Source organism: Trifolium pratense, linkage group LG7, assembly GCF_020283565.1.
Source record: "Trifolium pratense cultivar HEN17-A07 linkage group LG7, ARS_RC_1.1, whole genome shotgun sequence".
NCBI classification, from domain to species: domain Eukaryota; kingdom Viridiplantae; phylum Streptophyta; class Magnoliopsida; order Fabales; family Fabaceae; genus Trifolium; species Trifolium pratense.
The window spans coordinates 39,384,696-39,402,814 of NC_060065.1; the positions used below are offsets into that span (position 1 = coordinate 39,384,696).

The window sequence follows — 18,119 nt, forward strand, 5'->3', positions numbered from 1 at the left end:
TGTGGGACCCACAACTAATAAAATAGTAAAACCTGTTGTAGGAGGTCAATTTGAGAGGAGTACCGGTGGACCTCAAAAAATGAGGACCATATTAGGGCTCCCTATGAATCATATTAAAGAAAACACAAAATGAGAAGATATATCCCACGTTGATACCTCACAGCCCCACTTGAAAAACTAGATTTTATTTTTCCTGAAAGAAAGAATAACAAAGGATTCTAGCAGCTGCATTCTTATTACTTTGTTTTTACTTTTTACAATAAATAATCATCAATAAAAAACTCATAATAAAATTTATAGTTTTGTAAACATTATATTACCAAGAAAAATAATAAGCTCGCCGTTGATGCAGTGGTATTGATCACGATCACCCCTATATGAGCCTCAGGATGCATCTAAGAAACTCTCCCTGTACTTTTCTTCCAATATGGAAATATGAACCTTTGAACTTAAAAATAAAAATATTCACAAAAGATGCAAACTAACTAAACAGCGGAGCGTTGGCACTTGGCAGATTCGGAGGGAATCTACATCGACAGTCAAATCATCAGGTAGAAGTACTTCCCTAGGTTCCCTAGGATTGGTAGGATCTTCAAGTTGATAACATGATTGAGCTATTTCATCCAGTCCATTCTTGCCCATCAGAGGTCATTGTTTATGTTCAATATGGATCTCAAAACAGCCGTTTGTAGATACCCCAAATTAGAATCCTCTCACTTCACAGGACGTACACCAACGGTTTTCACACGAAAACGGTATTGGGGAAAAGATTCATCGTCTTCATCGTCATTATCATCTTCACTAGAATCATCGTCAACACTGTCCCATCGTGCGTAGTCGAGGGCTGAATGCCCTTTTGGTTTTGGAATTGTTTGCCATCCTTTGGATTGTTGCTCGGCTGATTCCCTGTTTTGATCATTAGGAACTATATGCTCTGTCGTTGACTTTTTAGGCTCATAGTTTTTATCTCTTCCCTGTTTGGATGAAAACTTGGGGTCTGTTTCTTTAGGAGCACATTCAATGCTAGTAACACCTTTACCAAGCTCACCCTTTTGAACTGTCCTAACAGTAGAAGCTGCCACGTGTACCTGTCGCATTTCTTCCTTCTTTTCTTCTCTTTTTTGCATCACCTCAGCTTTCTCATCTTCCTGTTCCTCAAACTCCTCTTCTGACTCGGGTATTGGAGCAAGTGACTTTCCTTGATCAAGGAAAAAAGTACCATTTCTTAGTACCAGCTGACAGTATATTAATTACAAGAATGAAATTCTAGGCCAAATTTAAAAGATTAGTGCATCCACTTTTCACTACCCTCTTTATTCTCCCACTTCTACTTTTCCTCTCTTCATTTCTCCTCCTATGTCTTTCTACACACACGTGCGCGCACACACACCTTAAGTTCCGTTCTTTTTAACTAACATAACTTTGGTTTGTCTTTTAGCTTTAACTATTTATTTTAACATGTACTTAATGAGTGTCCCCACTATCAACAAAATGAGAAAGGACATGGGAAATTAAAGAAAATACCTAAAAAACTACTCATTAATCACTAAGAACCTTCAAACCTAGTTGCCACCTGTACAATGCATGCATCTGAACAGAAAAAAATAAAAGAAGGAACAACACCCTACCAACTGTGTCTTCAGGCGAGCATGAAGATTTTGATAGACCTCAGATGATGGATTCAACTCCAAGAGTCTGTTGACATCAAAAAGTGCTGAATGATACTCCTTCAAAGTCACCAGTGTTTGAGCCCGCAACATCAATGCTCCGCTGTGATTGCTATCAAGCTCAAGCACCGAGGTACATTCTTCTGCTGCCTGAAATGACAGTAACCATCATTTATTGCATCCAAAAAAACAACTATTAGACTGCAAATCTTTCATATAAAGCTTACAACTATGAAGAGAAACCGACAAGAAAGGGCATCATTTCAAAGTATGAGATCAAAACAAATTTTTCACATTTTAATATGCTTGACCAGGATCAGATACAGGTTTAGAGCTCAAAAAGGGTTCTCAAAAGTACAGCCAAACGTAGTGTGAAACGGTATGCAGGTATTAACTTGCAGTTTGAAGGTGAGAAGTATTAACATATGTACAGTTAAACAGGATGATTCTTCCTAAGGATAGTTAAGGTGCCATTAACAAAAGACATTTTGTTCTTGGAGATGAGTATGTGCATCAATCGGATCCAAGATTGTAAATTTCAATCTTGTTACTGATGTGTAAGATGATGTCAAATCGCTTCCTGCCACCAATGTTCAACCCTCTTGCAACCAACATTAATCGATCTTCAGGTCAAGACAACAGATGTGTGGGTTATGGCTTTAGAGGTCATGGTAGATTTGGTGGAGGAGGCAGTGGTCAAGTTCACAATAGGTTATGCACACACAGTGACAAAACCAATCACACAATTGAAACTTGTTACCTTCTTCATGGCTTTCCACTACATTATCAACTTGTTACCTTCTTAATGGTACCAAGCATGGCAATTCAGCCAATTATGCTTTCAATAATAGTGACTGTGACTCGTGAGGCTGAGCACACTATGGTAAGTTGTGTAAATGCTAACTATGGTTCATTGAATAACAAACTTGGTTGGTAGGACTAGCCGTGTAACTGTACATAAGAAGATCAAAAGACTGAATTTATGTTTCTATGATAACAGATCTACAGAACTAAATAAATCCCAAGTCCCAACTATTGTCACTCAAAATGGATAACAAAAGGGCACAACTTAACAATGAGACTATAAACTAATAACATTGATAATTCAACATAAAAAAAAGTAGCCAGTTTGTCAGCACTAGTTACAATTACAAATAATAGATCCCAACTCTCTATATAGAGCTAAAAAAAAAACAAATTTGCTTCATATCAACTAAGCACTTTTCCACTCACTACCCATAATTTGTACATAATTGCAAACAAGTTCACCAGCTAAACCAAATCATTAATTTCTGTTAGATTGTTTCAACAAGCCTTAAACAAAATAAAAAAGTTCCTCCCTGTTGAGCAATAACTTTTTTGTTTTGTGTTAACCATTGGGTTCCTAGGAGAAAGCGGTCTACTAACCCAGATTTCGGTCCGAAAGGATTGTTACACTAAGTTATCAAACTTACATGTTCTTGAAATGAATGACTTAGTTTGACCATGTTCACTATTCATATATTTTGTTTTGAGCATATTTTTCTACTAGTAAACAAAAACAAATATATGTTGGATTTGTTTCAATGAACATTTTCAAAATATCAAATATTTTAATAATTTTTACTATTATACAATTAAAAATATTAATAGTCAAAATTATACGTTATATGAGTGAAACAGTCAATTCGATTGGATCATTTATTGTGGGACGGAAGGAGTATACATTAAGACTCAGTGTCCAGCGCAAGGATTGATTCGATTCGACTAGACATTAACTAAAGTTCATTAACCACCTTAGTCTAACCATTACATGCAGAATTAATCAAATAGTTCGACTTAAGAAAATCATATAATTCAAAATTATCGCACTAATTTCATTTTACAAAAATAAAATCATATTCAACCTAGTAAACTAATTCATCCCCAATATGAAAAATTAACAGAGAATAGTGAAAAAACCTTCTTGAAATGATGAAGCTTAAGAAAACAAGCAGCACGATTACTATGCAAAGCAATCTTCTGAGGATTGGTCTTCGCCATAGCGATTGCTTCAGTGTAGAACCCTAACGCCTCTTTGTAGAGTCCGTCACGGTACATCTGGTGACCACGTTCGATCTTGTTCGACGCCATTAAATTAATTTTGAAATTCGATCATAAATTTCTAGTAACAACAAGAATTTGGATTTGTTTTTGTTTTTGGAGTGTTTTGTTTGACGGAAAAAATGGGATTGATTTGATTGAGATTATTTGAAATTTATAGCTTAGCTGGTTAGTAACAGCAAGGACTAGAGAGAAAGAGGAACGGAATGAGATGAGACGAGGAAGGCGTTGGACTTGGAAGTGATTCCGTGGGTTAATTATTGGATTGGAACCCGCGTTTGCCTATGTCTTTTATTTTTATTTTTTTAAAACATCAAATAATTTGGAACGGAGGGAACAATAATTAAGTTTATTAATTAAAAAATATGATCCACAGTATTTATTAATTATTTAAATCAATTATAAAGGCAAATTGTGATACTTGCCAACCATCATCATGATTACACACGCTTGGCGTTATATGCATCCTTAATAATCTAATTTTTTTCATTTTGTTAACAATCAGGATATCCTATCGTCAAAAAAAATAAAAATCATCATATCTCTATGCATCCAAAATATGGCCAAAAATTAATCATTTAAGTATTTTTTTTATTTAATTAATCATTTAAGTATTTTTTTTTCGGTGAATAAGACTGAGTATTATAGTATTATGTTATGAAGATAACTATTGTTAGTGCCATTTTGAATTTTGAATTGATAATATGTTTTGGAATTTTCTAATACTTATGATTTAATTTCTTTTAAGTCAAAAAAATTAATTAATTTTTTGTTTTCAACTTAATAAAAAGATTTGAGCAAAAAAAAAAAAAAATTGCTTTTGTACCAAAATAATTTATCTGTGTGTGTAATCATATGATGGTAGTTGACAAGTATCACAATTTTCCCTTTGTAATTGATTTAAATAATTAATAAATATTGTCAACCATATCTTTAAATTAATAAACTTTATTATTACTATTTTTGAAACACATTAAGCGGGATGCTAGTTCGTTAATTGCATCTTAAAATGTGCCCTTAGGGCATGTTAGCATTTGTCAAAAAAAAAAAATATTACTCCATCCGATCTTATATATTATAAGGAACACTTTGGGAGAAAAAAAATTGGTTTTTTTTATAAGAAACACTTTTTAAATTTATTTTTTATTAAATAGATTATTTATGTTATGCATTAATTACACAGACACATTATCAATGTTATGTGTTAGTTTTGGAATAACACATAACATTTTAGAATTTTTAATAAAAATAAATAAATTTATACATAGGACCGTAGAGAGTATGAGTATTTTTCTCAATGTGTTCTTTATATATATGACCAGAGAGAGTATTTTATCGAGTGAAAACCTATTTTAATTTTAATTTTTTTTGAAAAAAAATTTTAAAATTCAGATTAATGAATTTTTTTTTGAAAAAATAGTTTAATGACTAGATTTTCAACTCTTTGAGACTTTGAGTTAAATCTATGAGAGATTTTGGGTTCAAAATCATCATTAAAATCCATAATTTATTAGTTTTAGAACATTATGTTTCAAAATCATCATTAAAACCCATAATTTATTATTCCCTCTAATCCTTTTTATAAGGAACACTTTAGAAAAAACACACAGATCAAGAAATCTTATACTCACTCCGGTCTATTTTATAATGAACACTTTGAAAAAATCACACAGACCAAGGAAACACATTATAAATTGTTATTTTCATTTAATACTGTTAAAAATTTAAATTTATTTCATATATACCCTTATTTAATTACTCTTAATCCAAGTAACCTACTTATTTTTAAATGCTCTCTCATAATAAATAAGGGCATAAGTGAAATTAAACCTTTGAAACATTTGAAAATTGGTTAAAGTTTTTTATAAAAATGACAAATTTTTTTCCCAAATTGTTCCTTATAAAAAGACCGGAGGGAGTATTTCTTATTAAAAATTCTAAAATTTTATAGTATATTCCAAAACTAAACTTTGGTTATGTCACTCTAATGAATGCATAACATTAGAATGCATTACATTTGGTATAATTTAATAAGGGTAAAAATGGAATTGTTTAATTAATAAACAATAAATTTAGAGGGAACAAACTGGAACAATTGATGACTATGCCGGTGAAGCAATCCTGTTCTTGGATTCTTAAGGCTATTCTAAAACAAAGGGAATCGATCCCATATGTCAAGGGTGGGAAAATATGAAGGGGAAGACTTTCACTAGGAAAATTTACAAGTTGTTGAGGGAGGACAATCCCTTAGTAGACCGGAAAACAGTTATGTATCATAATATGGTTCGGCCTAGAGTAATTTTCATTTTCTGGTTGGCTTATCATAGCAAGTTAACAACAAAGGATAGGCTGCTTAAATTTGATCTTATTGTGAACTTACAATGTTGTTTTTGCAACCAAGAGGAAACCATTAATCATCTTTTTTTTTGTTGCACCGAACTGAAACTTATTTGGCAAAAAGTACTTAGATGGATGCACGTTGATCATGTTCCTATGAGAGTGTTGAATTGAGATGGATCACGAGACATAGTAAAGGTAAAGGGTGGAAAGCACAACTCCTGAAGAGTGCAGCTGCTGAAACAATTTATGCCTTATGGAAATATAGGAATGATGTAAACATAGATGAAGACATTATCAATTTTATAGTATATAGAGGTTGGAGGAATGCTAAACTTAGGGAGCACATTGCTCAATTGTTAATCTAGTTTAGCCTTCTCTGTATGTTTTTGCTTGTCCCATTTGTTTGATTGGATCACTTGTGATCACCTTGTACATACCTGTTTTTTTTAATGGAATAAAATTTTTCTTGATTAAAAAAAAAATTTAGAGATTATTCTTTATAAAAAGGATCAATTTTTTTTCTCCAAATTATTTCTTATAAAAAGTATGGGAGGAAGTAGTTTTCTAGGTTTTGTGTGATTTAAAAAAAAAGGTTTAAAATTATGTATAGCACTCATAGAATGAATCGGATCTTATTATTTGTGTCGTTCTCTGATTCATTCCACTATTAGAAAATATAAACCATCTATATATAGAGTACGTAAGAGCTTAAAAGACACCGTAACAATGGCTAAAGGTAATTACTAATTATATAGTTTCTATTTGTGTGGTCATTATTGCACCAAAAGTTTGAGCAATCCTATCGAACCGACATTTTTAGCATTGACGGTTGAACTCAAGAAGATAAATTAAAATGGTTAATTTATCAGACTCATTTGTATTTTATTTATGTTTGTGATAACGAGCATCAAAGAATTTTATGAAATAATCATAGTAATCAGTGAGAGAACTTAACTCTGAAAGTTCAAAATGTGAACTTTAAGTGACTCCATTTAAATAATTAGAACAAGGTACTCTACCCACAAAAAACAAGTTAAATTCATATGAACAAAAGCCTATATTAACATAATCCTGTTAATTCATTGAATAAGACAGAATCCTGTTAATTCATTTCAACATAATTACTGTTATATTGACATCAACAACGGACATAATATGTCATACAACCTTACAAAATACATCCTGAATTAGTGTTAATTTGATCTTAAGGAAAGTGACAGAAAATCTCAAAATCATCTAAAAATTTAAACTGTAGAAACTACCGTTCAGATGTCGGTTTTAGACACTGAAATATCTTTTCTGTCTACTTAGCTCAAAAATTCTACCTTGAATCTGGTTAAGTAAATCCACGGACTCTATGTTGTTATCCGAAATGCACTGTAGAACAGTTCTTAGAGTATCAATTTCTTGGTCTCTTGCCTTATCCTGAGTTCACATACAACTTATTTATAACCAACAAGCAGGTGCATGAAGATGGAATGTTTCATAAAATAGAACGAAATTTGATTAGAGAAAAACGAACCTTGATTTTAAAGGAGTTGGTTTTCGTGCAATTGCTCTCAGAAATCACTTTTGCACTCTGCACATGTTCACGCAAGAGATCAACTGCTTGATTCTTGTTGGCCATGTTATAAGCACAAATGAATCTAACAGCTTCAACGTGTTGCTTCTTACGGATAAGATTCTGAACAAAATCTGCAATGTGCAAGAAAATTTCACTTCATGGGCCGAATAACATCTCAAAATAAGTGGGAGTAGAAAAGACAATATCTCATACTATTTAAAAATAAATCAACTATAACATAATATAAAGAGAATTCAAAAGTAACAAAACATTTTTAAAATAACATACGAGAAACTTTATCTGCTAAACCCATAGTTCCAAACAGCTCTACCGCTATCTTGTGTTGAGCAACAAATCCAAAAAGCTTTAAAACTTCATTTTCATCAAAATAAGGAACCAATCCATAAATCGACAGAAGGAGCAGAAAACCAAGAACTGCCACGGAATTTTCAGTGTTTTCACCAATGTAAGCTTTCAAATTAAGTACTAGCCTTGTTGCTTCTTCTCTTACACAAGGTTTAATTTGTGGTGAGATTCTCATAAGTTGTTCGAGTATAACAATGTGGCCATCATCAATAATTATAACATTGTTGCCCTTCCTACAATGTGGAATGCTCGGATTCTGTATTATATCCAAAACAACTTTTGATGGATCTGATGATGCTAGAAGTCTGGTTCGAATTTCATTGCCAAGCGACTCATTTTTATCAGTCTGCTCCATTGGGAGCAATTGCAAACTTCTTCCATCAATGGCAGGACTTGGTTGATCATCTGTGAAAGATGCAGTTTCATATTTAGCCAGCAGATATTTAACATGGTTAAAGATATTTTTAGTAAATTAGGCATCAAAATCATTGAAATATCAAGTTGAAATGAAATTGTCTCGTTAAACTAAATGATGAAGAACATTTACCTGATTCAATTACCTCTTCAAATGACATTTCACATTGATTCTCTCTTAACTCAAGCTCCTTCAGTTGTCCATCAAATTCATTCTGCATTGACTCAAGATCCTTCACTTGTCCTTCAAATTGATTCTCTTTTGACTTCAACTCATTCAGTTGCAGTTCGAGCCACTTTAGCTCAAACTCTCTCACTCGGACTTTGAATTTCTCTTCTTTTGATTCAAATTCTCTTATTTGGCTTTCAAAGTCCTTCTCTTTTGATTTAAACTCTGCCACCCGGCCTTTAAATTCCTCCTCCTTTGATTGAAACTCCTTCACCTGGTCATTAAATTTCACCTCTTTTGATTCAAACTCCTTCGCCCAACTTTCAAGTTGATCCTCTTTTAATTTGAGCCCCTTCAGTTGACTTTCAAAATGCATCTTATCTGATTCAAGCTCCTTCAACTGGCCTTTAAATTCGTGCTCTTTTATTTCAAATTCTTTTACTCGAGCTTCAAGCTGTTGCTCTTTTGACCTCAGTTCCTTTACTTGTCTTTCAGAAGACTCCTTTCTTCCCATCATCCAACCTTCAAGTTGCTTGTCCCTTGAATTTAGCTCATTCACTTGCCTTTCAAGATGTTTCTTTTTCGATTCCAGCTCCTTTACTCGGCCTTGAAATTTCTCCTCTTTTGATCTAAACTCCTTTGCCAGGCCTTCAAGCTCCAACATCACCCGACTTTCAAAATGCTTCTCTTTTGATTCCAGTTCCTTTACTTGGTCTTCGAATTCACGCTCTTTTAATTCAAGTTCCTTCAACTGGCCTTAGAATTTCTTCTCTTTTGATTCAAACTCCTTCATCCGACCTTCAAATTCCTCTTGCTTTGACTCCAACTCCTTTGCTTGTACTTCAAAGTGTTTCTCCTTTGAATGAAGCTCCTTTAGTCGTCGGTTACATTGCTTCTTCGTTGATTCAAATTCCTTCATTTGTTCATTGCGGTCAGCCCTCCTCTTGTCCCTCTTTTCCATTACATTTAGTAACTTTTGCCTGTCTGTCCGCAGTTCTTCTATGTTATCCCTAACAGATATTTTCAAAGCCTCAAGCTCTTCCTCTTTGGTCTTAACTTCCTTAGTACATTCACCGATTTGATTGCGAAAGAGTCTCGAGCTCCTCTTTCTTCCACCATCTTTGTCTTTGTTATCCTCGACTTTGCGGAGTTCTATCTTAATTTTCTCAAGCTCATGCTTATGTCTTTTAATCAAATCCTCAATTAAACAGACACGTGCCTCGTTTTCTGTGAGATCTTTAACACATTCTTCAATTTTGCTCTGCATATTATTGTAATATTGACTAATCATTCTAAGGCGAGTAGCTTTCCTTTTCATTTTTAGAATCTTTTGGGAGCACTCCTCAACATATCTCTCAACGGATTGCAATCTCTCCTCTTCCACATTCCTCATTCTTTTGCAATTCCCGATCAAATTTTCAACCATTTCAAGTTCTATCTTTATATTCTCCTTCATCCTTGTGGAATATGGTCTATCGACCAACTTCGTCGCATACACCTTTGGTTTCTTAACAGAAGTGTGAAAGGAATCAGTGTTATCTAAATGCCTCTTAATTGGTAGTGTAGTAAGCCTTTTCTTAACAGAACCATCAGAGTTACTAATACTACATGTTCCCAAATTCAAAGACGACAATAACTTTTTTCCTCTCACAGGGACATCATCATAATCAGATTCAGAGTCAGATAAACAGTTTGACATGTTAGAAGCCTTAAACAACCGTTATTGAATGACACAAAGCCTACTTCAAATCCTAGGAAGAAAAAGAAAATTACAATAAGAAAATTTTAGATAATCAATTCCATCAAATATATTACTCCAGAAATACATGCATTTCAACTTCCAATCACATTTTCTATTTTTTTTTTTTCATTTTCTACATTACTATGATTTTAGTTTTAGAATATAAATACAAAAAGTGTAACAATAAGCATGTGAAAACAAAATATTAGAGAGATCCTAACTCACTGTATCCATGGTTTTCACAAGGCATAAGAAATTGAAGAGATATTGGGGTGATAATGTGAATGAGAAAACAAAAAGGCGTGAAAATTACAAAGATATGAAGACACAAAAGCATGTGAATGTTTGTTTCCATTTGTGGTGCTTACCAGGATGTGCATGTTTGTGTCCTTCCGCTGCATAGCATAGTGAAAGAGAGAGCTAACGCCAAAAAGCTAAAATTGGAAGTTCGGGGGGTGGAAACTGTAAAAGCTTTTTGAATTTTCTCTGACAAAGGAAAGTAAAGTAAGAATGGCGGTGACGCAAACTTGATGAGTTTCCCAAAGTATTGAAATGAAATGAAACTGGACTATATATGGGTGGAGTACAACAAATATACTTTTTAAATTTTTTTTAATATTTTTTGTATATCTCGTTTTGCTTGCTTGTGAGTGGAAAGAGATTTATGTTAATTTTGTATATGATACGAGTATTATGAAGTATCCGGTGCTCATACATATCCGATACGGCTACTTCACCATTTTAAGAGTACCATGTTACATAGCACTGAAACAACAAAAATAGTTTTTTTTTTTTTAAAAAAAAAATAACTAGTTGTTTCGGTGGACTCCACCCCTATACCAATTTTTTTTTTTGACAAAAACTAAAATATTAACTACCAAAAAAACCAAATTTTTATTTTATTTTATTTTCCTGATTACATATGATTATCCAAAGGTTAAAAAAAATTAGCCATATAAATAAATTTAGTGAAGTACAGAAATTTGAAGATTTATGTGGTAAAAAAAAAATTAGCCATAGACTAATTAAATTGTAAATGGCAAAAATTATTTTAAGAAAAAGTGGACAAAAACCATAGACTAATTTGACTATCACTATCCACATAAATTTTTTTTTCCAAAATATACCTCATGCCTCTTTAAACTTTCCGTAATATCCTCCTCCCCAACTTTTTTCTGGTAATTATATCCTAGAGGACAAAAACCGCAACGCAGAAGGGGGAAAGTGATAGCGACATTCCCAATGTCACAAATGAAGCATGGTAGCGACACTCTCAATGTCACCATTGATCAGTGCATATTTTTTTTTTGTTTTTTTTTCCAGTCCGCATGCGGGAGAGAACACTCTCAATGAGTCAATGTCACCATTGACCAGTGCATATTTTTTTTTGTTTTTTTTCCAGTCAGCATGCGGAGAGAAGAAAAAGTGGGTTTTTGAATTTATTTTTTAAAATATATTTTTATTGTACTATCTCATTCTATAAATATCATACTCCATACTTTCATTTTTCACTCAACTAACTTCATTTTATTATTCCATTTTCTTCACTCTCTTTATTCTATAAGAAATGACATTCTCTTCCAATAGTTGCCAGAATTTTTTGTTAAATTTGAAGTCCACCAAGAACATTTTAAGTTACTCATGTATGAATAATATATAAGTTATTTATTTTTATGTCATTCTTGGGGAACTATCAAGTGAGAGGACTTGTTATTGTGAGAGATGAGAGGATTACATTTCAACCCTTAGATCAATTCAAATGCATATAATATTTTACACCTGCACACATACAATTATTCTCGCTTTCTGTTCTATCTCGATTGTTCAAAATTGACTTTTCCACTTCTCTCTCTCTCTCTCTCTCTCATATGGAGAAAATTCAGTTGGGAGAGGAAAATCCACCTTGTGTGCTGTACAGATTCCCCAATGAAGATTAATCATCGGTAACGACAGTGAAAACTATCATGGTACAAAAAAAAAACCTATTGTGGTAAAAATTTGACATTTAGAAAATGTTTAATCTTGTCTAATAAGTTATATTTTAGGAAACAAACTGAAGTATCGTCTTTCCATCATTAATATCTCTATTCAGTTTTTTGATTACATAAAAAACAGATTTGAAGAAAAACTAAATAAACAAAAACACTTAGTAAATGAAAATTACAAGTAGGACAAATTTCACTTTCACCCAAAAGAACCATAAAGGTAGGGACTTGGAGGAATAGCAACTTCAACAATCTCTTCTAGCATTAGCAAAACCCTTTTCATTGTTGGCCTAATTGATGGATCTTCTTGAGTGCACCAAATAGCAATCATGACAAATTTTTCCACTCTACTCATATCATCAATAGCCTCACCTTCATTTTCTAGAAGAAGATCCAATTTTGTAGCCTTGTAGCAATCATAGGCCCAATCAGTTAAAATCCTCTTTTCTTCACTAACATTATCACCCTCAACATTTTTCCTGCAGAAAATAATCTCTAGTAACAACACACCAAAACTGTAAGCATCAACTTTAGCCGTGATCGGTGCACTCCTAAACCAATCTGGTGCAACATACCCTTTGGTTCCTCTAATTCCGGTTTTGGTGTGACTTTGATTAATTAATAATAGTTTTGCTAACCCGAAATCAGAAATTCTAGCATTGTAATCATCGTCAAGAAGTATGTTTTGCGGCTTTATGTCACAATGGATGATTTGGGTGCAACATTCCTCATGCAAGTAAACAAGACCTCTTGCAATGCCAATTGCGATCTGAACTCTTCGGCTCCAACTTGGTTTCAAAGGAGTGAAAAGGAAGCTTGCTAGAGTACCATTACTCATTAACTCATACACCAAAACCCTGTGTTGTTCCTCGCTACAATACCCATGAAGACGAACAAGGTTCCTATGATGAGTTTCGATTATCACATTCATTTCAGTCTGAAATTCCTTATCACTATCTTGAAACAACTTGTCCAATTTCTTAACAGCCACATTCATATCCACATCAATTGTTCCTTTGTATACAATGCTACAAGACCCCCTTCCTAGTTCTTCTCTAAAGTTGTTTGTTGCTTCCGTAATTTCCTTGTAAGTAAAAATTCTCAAATTTCTGTCAACAACACTTATGTTGGTTGCACTACTTTTTATCTTCTTGTGGTTGTGCCAAAAACAAATTGGACCACACAATGCTATAATTATAACAATGGAGAATCCCAAAATAATTGACATCACAATCATCAAAGAACCATAATCTCTCATCTTTTTGGTGTTATTATGAACATTATCTTTAATCACATTGGAAAGGATTGATAGAGTATCATTTCTCCTTATTTTTATGATAGAAGTTCCTTTCATTGACAAATCTTTTCTCCCATGTGAGAGTGGTAGCTTATTTTTCCAGCAAGAACTTTCATTGACAAAAACCAACACACACCAGCCATCTTGCATACAATATTCCTTGCATTCTTGTAATGTACAAGTACTCAATGGTTGATAATCAAATTTAGGCGAATAAGTGTTGGACAAATTCCTCATAATTTGTGTATCATTTTGTGACCCTTGATGCCTACATTGACAAATATTAACTTGGAAATTTGGTATGCAACCACCATACATGTTGTTTGAATCAATTAGAGAATATCCTTCTTGACATGTACACTTTGGCCTTTGATCATCTCTAAGGCTGCAAATGCTATTTAACCCACAAATACCATTGTTAGATGTAGAATTCAAACAAATGTTCTCAGGTATTGTCTTTGCAACTATCCAACGCTGAACATTTGTTGGATTTCTAGGGTAATATGAAAGGGTAAAAACTCCATCATGATTGATAGTGGCTTTATAGTAGTAGTTACCATTTGAAACATAGTTTTTTGAATTGGTGATAGGAATATGCTTCCCATTCTCTTTAATAAGTATGTATAAGGAGAAATAATCTTTGTCAAATATTAATTTGTCGCCAACATCCAACGGTTCATTATATGGATAAACAATGCGACTTTCATAGTAAGCATCATGTTGAGTACTGTAGTATGTATTTGAAGGAGAATTTATAAGGTTGAGGAGCAAACCATGTCCATCTTTTTCTAGACGAAGTTCAAACATTCCTCGCGAGAAGTTGAATTCTCCTTGTCGAGAATAAAGACAATTCTTTGAATTCAATACTTGACCAGGAAGTAATGTATCAGTAAAATGATTGAAACTCTGCCATAATACAACAAAGTTTTGGTCTCGTAATTGAAAATTTCCATCATCCTTCATTAAACCCATTGAAATTCTACTTAAATAAAACTCTGATGATCTCCATAGCTCTGAACCTTGGGGGTTGGTGAGAACCAATCCACTAGAGTCATTAATACCAATCTTGATCCCTTAGGAGCAGGGTTGTCTCCATTTGCATACCAAATGATGGAATCATTTTGTATCTTGGCATACCATATAGCGAGTAAGAAAAGCCTGTTTGGAAGTTGGTAAAACCCAAATGCAAAATCCCCTGAGGGAGAGAGCCATCGAGTTGTCTCGTTCCCAGCGGTGAGTGAGTCACCTACACTCAGACTTTGGTTTAAAGATCCGGCGCTACAATTTAAAAGTTATAAAAATTAATTACTTGGAGAAAAAAATCTCAAAATAAATATCATTATAAATTTATCCTTTAATTAGTTCAATGATGATTGACGCTGAACTTAGTAGGGAGGACAACTGTTCGATCCCCACAATTGCGATCGGGAGGAGGCTGAAACCATTTGATGTCAAAACTGACATCAAGTGGTTCTAGTCTACTTCCGATCACAATTGGTAAATGTAAAATATATAGACACAGTCACACAAATAAAATAAATTAAAAGATAAAACCATTAATTAAATGATATTAAATGATGTGACTTTTTTGTACGGATTTTAAATGATGTGACTTATTTATTTATTTTTTAATTTTTTTTCATTTGAGTTTACGCCCAAATAATTATCATTTAGGGTTGTGTCGATATAAATATTTCTTCTGCTGATATTGTAGTTTGTCGGTTGGTGGCGTTAATCTAGGACCTATTTGAATTGGCTTATTTTTGACCTTACGTAAAACAGACAAATAAATAAACTTTTATGTAATATTAGTTTAAAGACCCGTGCATTCGCACGTGTCCATTGACTTTTATTCGATATTATTGATAAGTGCCAAATAGTTATGAAATAACATGTGAAAATTAAGCACTTATTAACTTATTTTGAAAAGAAATCCATGAAAATTATCTCCTTTGATTCTAAATACTATTTTTTGCTAGAGTACATTCAAATCCCAATTTTTTATAGGTTTTTGCTGAAACAAAGATGAGAAATTAAGTTTTGAAGCCTTCGCTCAGCGAAGCTCAGCAAGCTGTAGCGAACCAAGGCAGGGAGTTCTGGTCTGGTGGCGAGCCTCAGCGAGCTGTAGCGAGCAGAGTCAGAAAGTTCTGGTCTGGTGGTGAGCCTCAGCGAGCTATAGCGAGCAGAGTCAGAGAATTTTGGTATGGTGGCGAGACGTAGCGAGCATTAGTGAAAAAATGCTGAGTAAGGTTGTTTGAGCTACGTGTCAGAAAACCCCTTGGTGAAGTAACATGTTCGCTCAGCGAGCATCACATGATCTGAAATTCTATAAATAGCCATCAAATGCACAAATTTATATATCAACCACTTTTTAATAGATCTCACACGAGAGAAATCATAATTTTAGGGTTCTTAAGAAGTTTTGAAGGTGGATTCATCACAACTTGGGAAATCAAGTGATATGTTCTTCATTTCTTCACTTTTGTAAGTTGATCATGGCTATGTGTAGCTAATTTCCTTTTTGTTGGGATTAGATGTAGTTGTTTTATGATCATGTATTCATTTAACTATGGTATATATGTTTTATTTATCAATCATTATGAGTGATGTATTGTTTTACTTGTTTATTTCAAAGATTTGAATGATATATACATATGTTATTTGAATCAAAAGTTAAGATAATCACTTATTAAATTTCAAAGTTTAGACATAGATTTTGAGTTTAATAATCACTTAAATTATCAGAGCTTAAAGCTATTATATCGATTAATGATTCGAGACATCGAAGGTTAATAGATATAATAGATTTCACGGCGTAATCCGGACACGGATACGTTCGACGAGTAATATGTAGTAATAATGATTGGTGAATGAAATATATATGCTAATGGTTGAATGATACATGTTAATGAAAACGCTTATACAAAAAAAAAAAACATGTTAATGAAATAATGAATCCAATCCCGACAATTTCTTCTTTCTGAAATTCTAATCATTTGAATATCGCACTTTTTATGTTTCGCAACAAAAATCATACAAAACCCGAACTTAAAATCATGGATATTGTAAATCAACATTTAATATCGCACTAGTCCTTGTGGATACTATATATTGAAAATACTTGCTTTTGTACTTTCATCAATTATATAATATTGTTAAAATATAAATGAAATTATTGTGTTATTTCTTGTAAACTTATACAAAACCCAAACAAAACATAAGACTAGATCACCATCTATGGCAGTTTAAAGTCTTAATCTTATCCAACAAAAATGTGAATAAAAAAATGGAAGTATACAAAAACAAGAAATCTCCTCAGCACAAGACGTGCCAAGGGAGATTAAGAAAGGTTACACAAGAGTCAAAAAACAAAGAAACTATACAATACCCAAACAAAACATAGGACTAAACCACCATATATGACAGTTTAAAGTCCTAATCTTATCCAACAAACTTTAATTAAAACAAAAGTGAATAAAAAAAAAGATGGAAAAAAGTGACCAAAAAAAAAAGCTAGATGGAAAATTGCATGGTCTAACCTGGAAGCGGGGCAAAATATAATCTTGTAAAATCTAGTTGGACAAGTCAATGCATCTGTCGGACACATAGTATTTAGATTCTTAGGACATCCTGCACTGCTGCAATTCATCCCATGCTCCCCAGTATAAGTCACAGGAGGCACTACTAAGGGGATGTTAAAACCTTCTACCACATTAACATTATAATGATAATAAACCTCTCCGTGACCTACACGAAATTCGGCTACTGTGACGTTGGGCAAAATAACTTGATTTCCATCACATGAAATTTTCCTGGTGCCACAATCTCCGATAGCGCATGAGAAATTTAAATTTTCTTGTGAGCCATTGCAGAGAGTTCGTCCCCATAATTTGCCATTCCATGTCACAGGTGTCGTTAATGTGTAGGTATCGCTGTTTCTTAAACTATATAAGGTGTTTTGCTTTATTGAATCTCCACCGGTAGTAAATAAAGCTGGCCACACTCTACCTTCGCATTCGTTAACAAAAGTGAATCTCCATTGATCTAAGTATGACATGAAGAATGAGAATCAATACTTGAGTTTTATACAAGAGTTTAAACATATCATCATTGTTGGCGCAGCTGGAAGCTAGGCTTCGATCACTCTGATTCGATCACTTTGGCCTGCACAGGCCTAGCAAGCAAGCAAGGATACACGCGCGCGCTGCACTGTCACTCTGGCCACGCCAATGAGCACAGTTTCTGCAGGATCTACTATCCTTGTTGCTGCAACAATGGTGGATGAATGGAAAGAAAGAAAAGCACTTGTTTAACAGAGGAAGAAGAAGATGATTAGGGAAAAATAGAATCAGTTTTATTCATCCACAATGGGGAAAAGTAGTTGGATTACAATCACTAATCATGAGCCATTTATTTATACTACTAGATCATCACATTAGTTGATGATTCTCTTAGGCCCTAACCAACTAACAACTTCCTAACTGACTCTAACAC

At 33.4% G+C, this 18,119-nt stretch overlaps 3 protein-coding genes across 3 annotated transcripts; all 3 read right to left on the reverse strand.

Annotated features, from left to right (window-relative positions):
• Nucleotides 1-169: 169 nt before the first annotated feature.
• On the reverse strand, nucleotides 170-4,038 carry LOC123893940 (protein unc-45 homolog A). The gene is made up of 3 exons (XM_045943779.1): nucleotides 3,609-4,038; nucleotides 1,629-1,817; nucleotides 170-1,193 (listed from the first exon to the last, which is right to left on the reverse strand). Exons 1-3 carry the CDS (start codon nucleotides 3,777-3,779, stop codon nucleotides 714-716), a joined length of 840 nt encoding a protein of 279 aa, XP_045799735.1. The 5' UTR covers nucleotides 3,780-4,038; the 3' UTR covers nucleotides 170-713.
• Nucleotides 4,039-7,147: 3,109 nt separating this feature from the next.
• On the reverse strand, nucleotides 7,148-10,900 carry LOC123893941 (COP1-interactive protein 1-like). Its single transcript, XM_045943781.1, has 5 exons — nucleotides 10,712-10,900; nucleotides 8,567-10,353; nucleotides 7,942-8,424; nucleotides 7,612-7,784; nucleotides 7,148-7,514 (listed from the first exon to the last, which is right to left on the reverse strand). Exons 2-5 carry the CDS (start codon nucleotides 9,264-9,266, stop codon nucleotides 7,368-7,370), a joined length of 1,503 nt encoding a protein of 500 aa, XP_045799737.1. The 5' UTR covers nucleotides 9,267-10,353; nucleotides 10,712-10,900; the 3' UTR covers nucleotides 7,148-7,367.
• A 1,440-nt stretch (nucleotides 10,901-12,340) lies between these two features.
• On the reverse strand, nucleotides 12,341-17,294 carry LOC123893942 (G-type lectin S-receptor-like serine/threonine-protein kinase LECRK3). Its single transcript, XM_045943782.1, has 2 exons — nucleotides 17,165-17,294; nucleotides 12,341-14,903 (listed from the first exon to the last, which is right to left on the reverse strand). Exon 2 carries the CDS (start codon nucleotides 14,595-14,597, stop codon nucleotides 12,528-12,530), a length of 2,070 nt encoding a protein of 689 aa, XP_045799738.1. The 5' UTR covers nucleotides 14,598-14,903; nucleotides 17,165-17,294; the 3' UTR covers nucleotides 12,341-12,527.
• Nucleotides 17,295-18,119: the final 825 nt, after the last annotated feature.

Excerpts from the sequence above, each read along its gene's own strand:
- LOC123893940 (XM_045943779.1), bottom strand. The coding sequence starts at position 3,779 with ATGGCGTCGAACAAGATCGAACGTGGTCACCAGATGTACCGTGACGGA. Across the intron at positions 1,818-3,608 it reads AGCTTCATCATTTCAAGAAG|GCAGCAGAAGAATGTACCTC; the intron begins GTTTTTTCACTA and ends CTGTCATTTCAG. Across the intron at positions 1,194-1,628 it reads CTCGCCTGAAGACACAGTTG|TCACTTGCTCCAATACCCGA; the intron begins GTAGGGTGTTGT and ends GATCAAGGAAAG.
- LOC123893941 (XM_045943781.1), bottom strand. The coding sequence starts at position 9,266 with ATGTTGGAGCTTGAAGGCCTGGCAAAGGAGTTTAGATCAAAAGAGGAG. Across the intron at positions 8,425-8,566 it reads TGAAGAGGTAATTGAATCAG|ATGATCAACCAAGTCCTGCC; the intron begins GTAAATGTTCTT and ends CATCTTTCACAG. Across the intron at positions 7,515-7,611 it reads CCAACTCCTTTAAAATCAAG|GATAAGGCAAGAGACCAAGA; the intron begins GTTCGTTTTTCT and ends ATGTGAACTCAG.
- LOC123893942 (XM_045943782.1), bottom strand. The coding sequence starts at position 14,597 with ATGGGTTTAATGAAGGATGATGGAAATTTTCAATTACGAGACCAAAAC.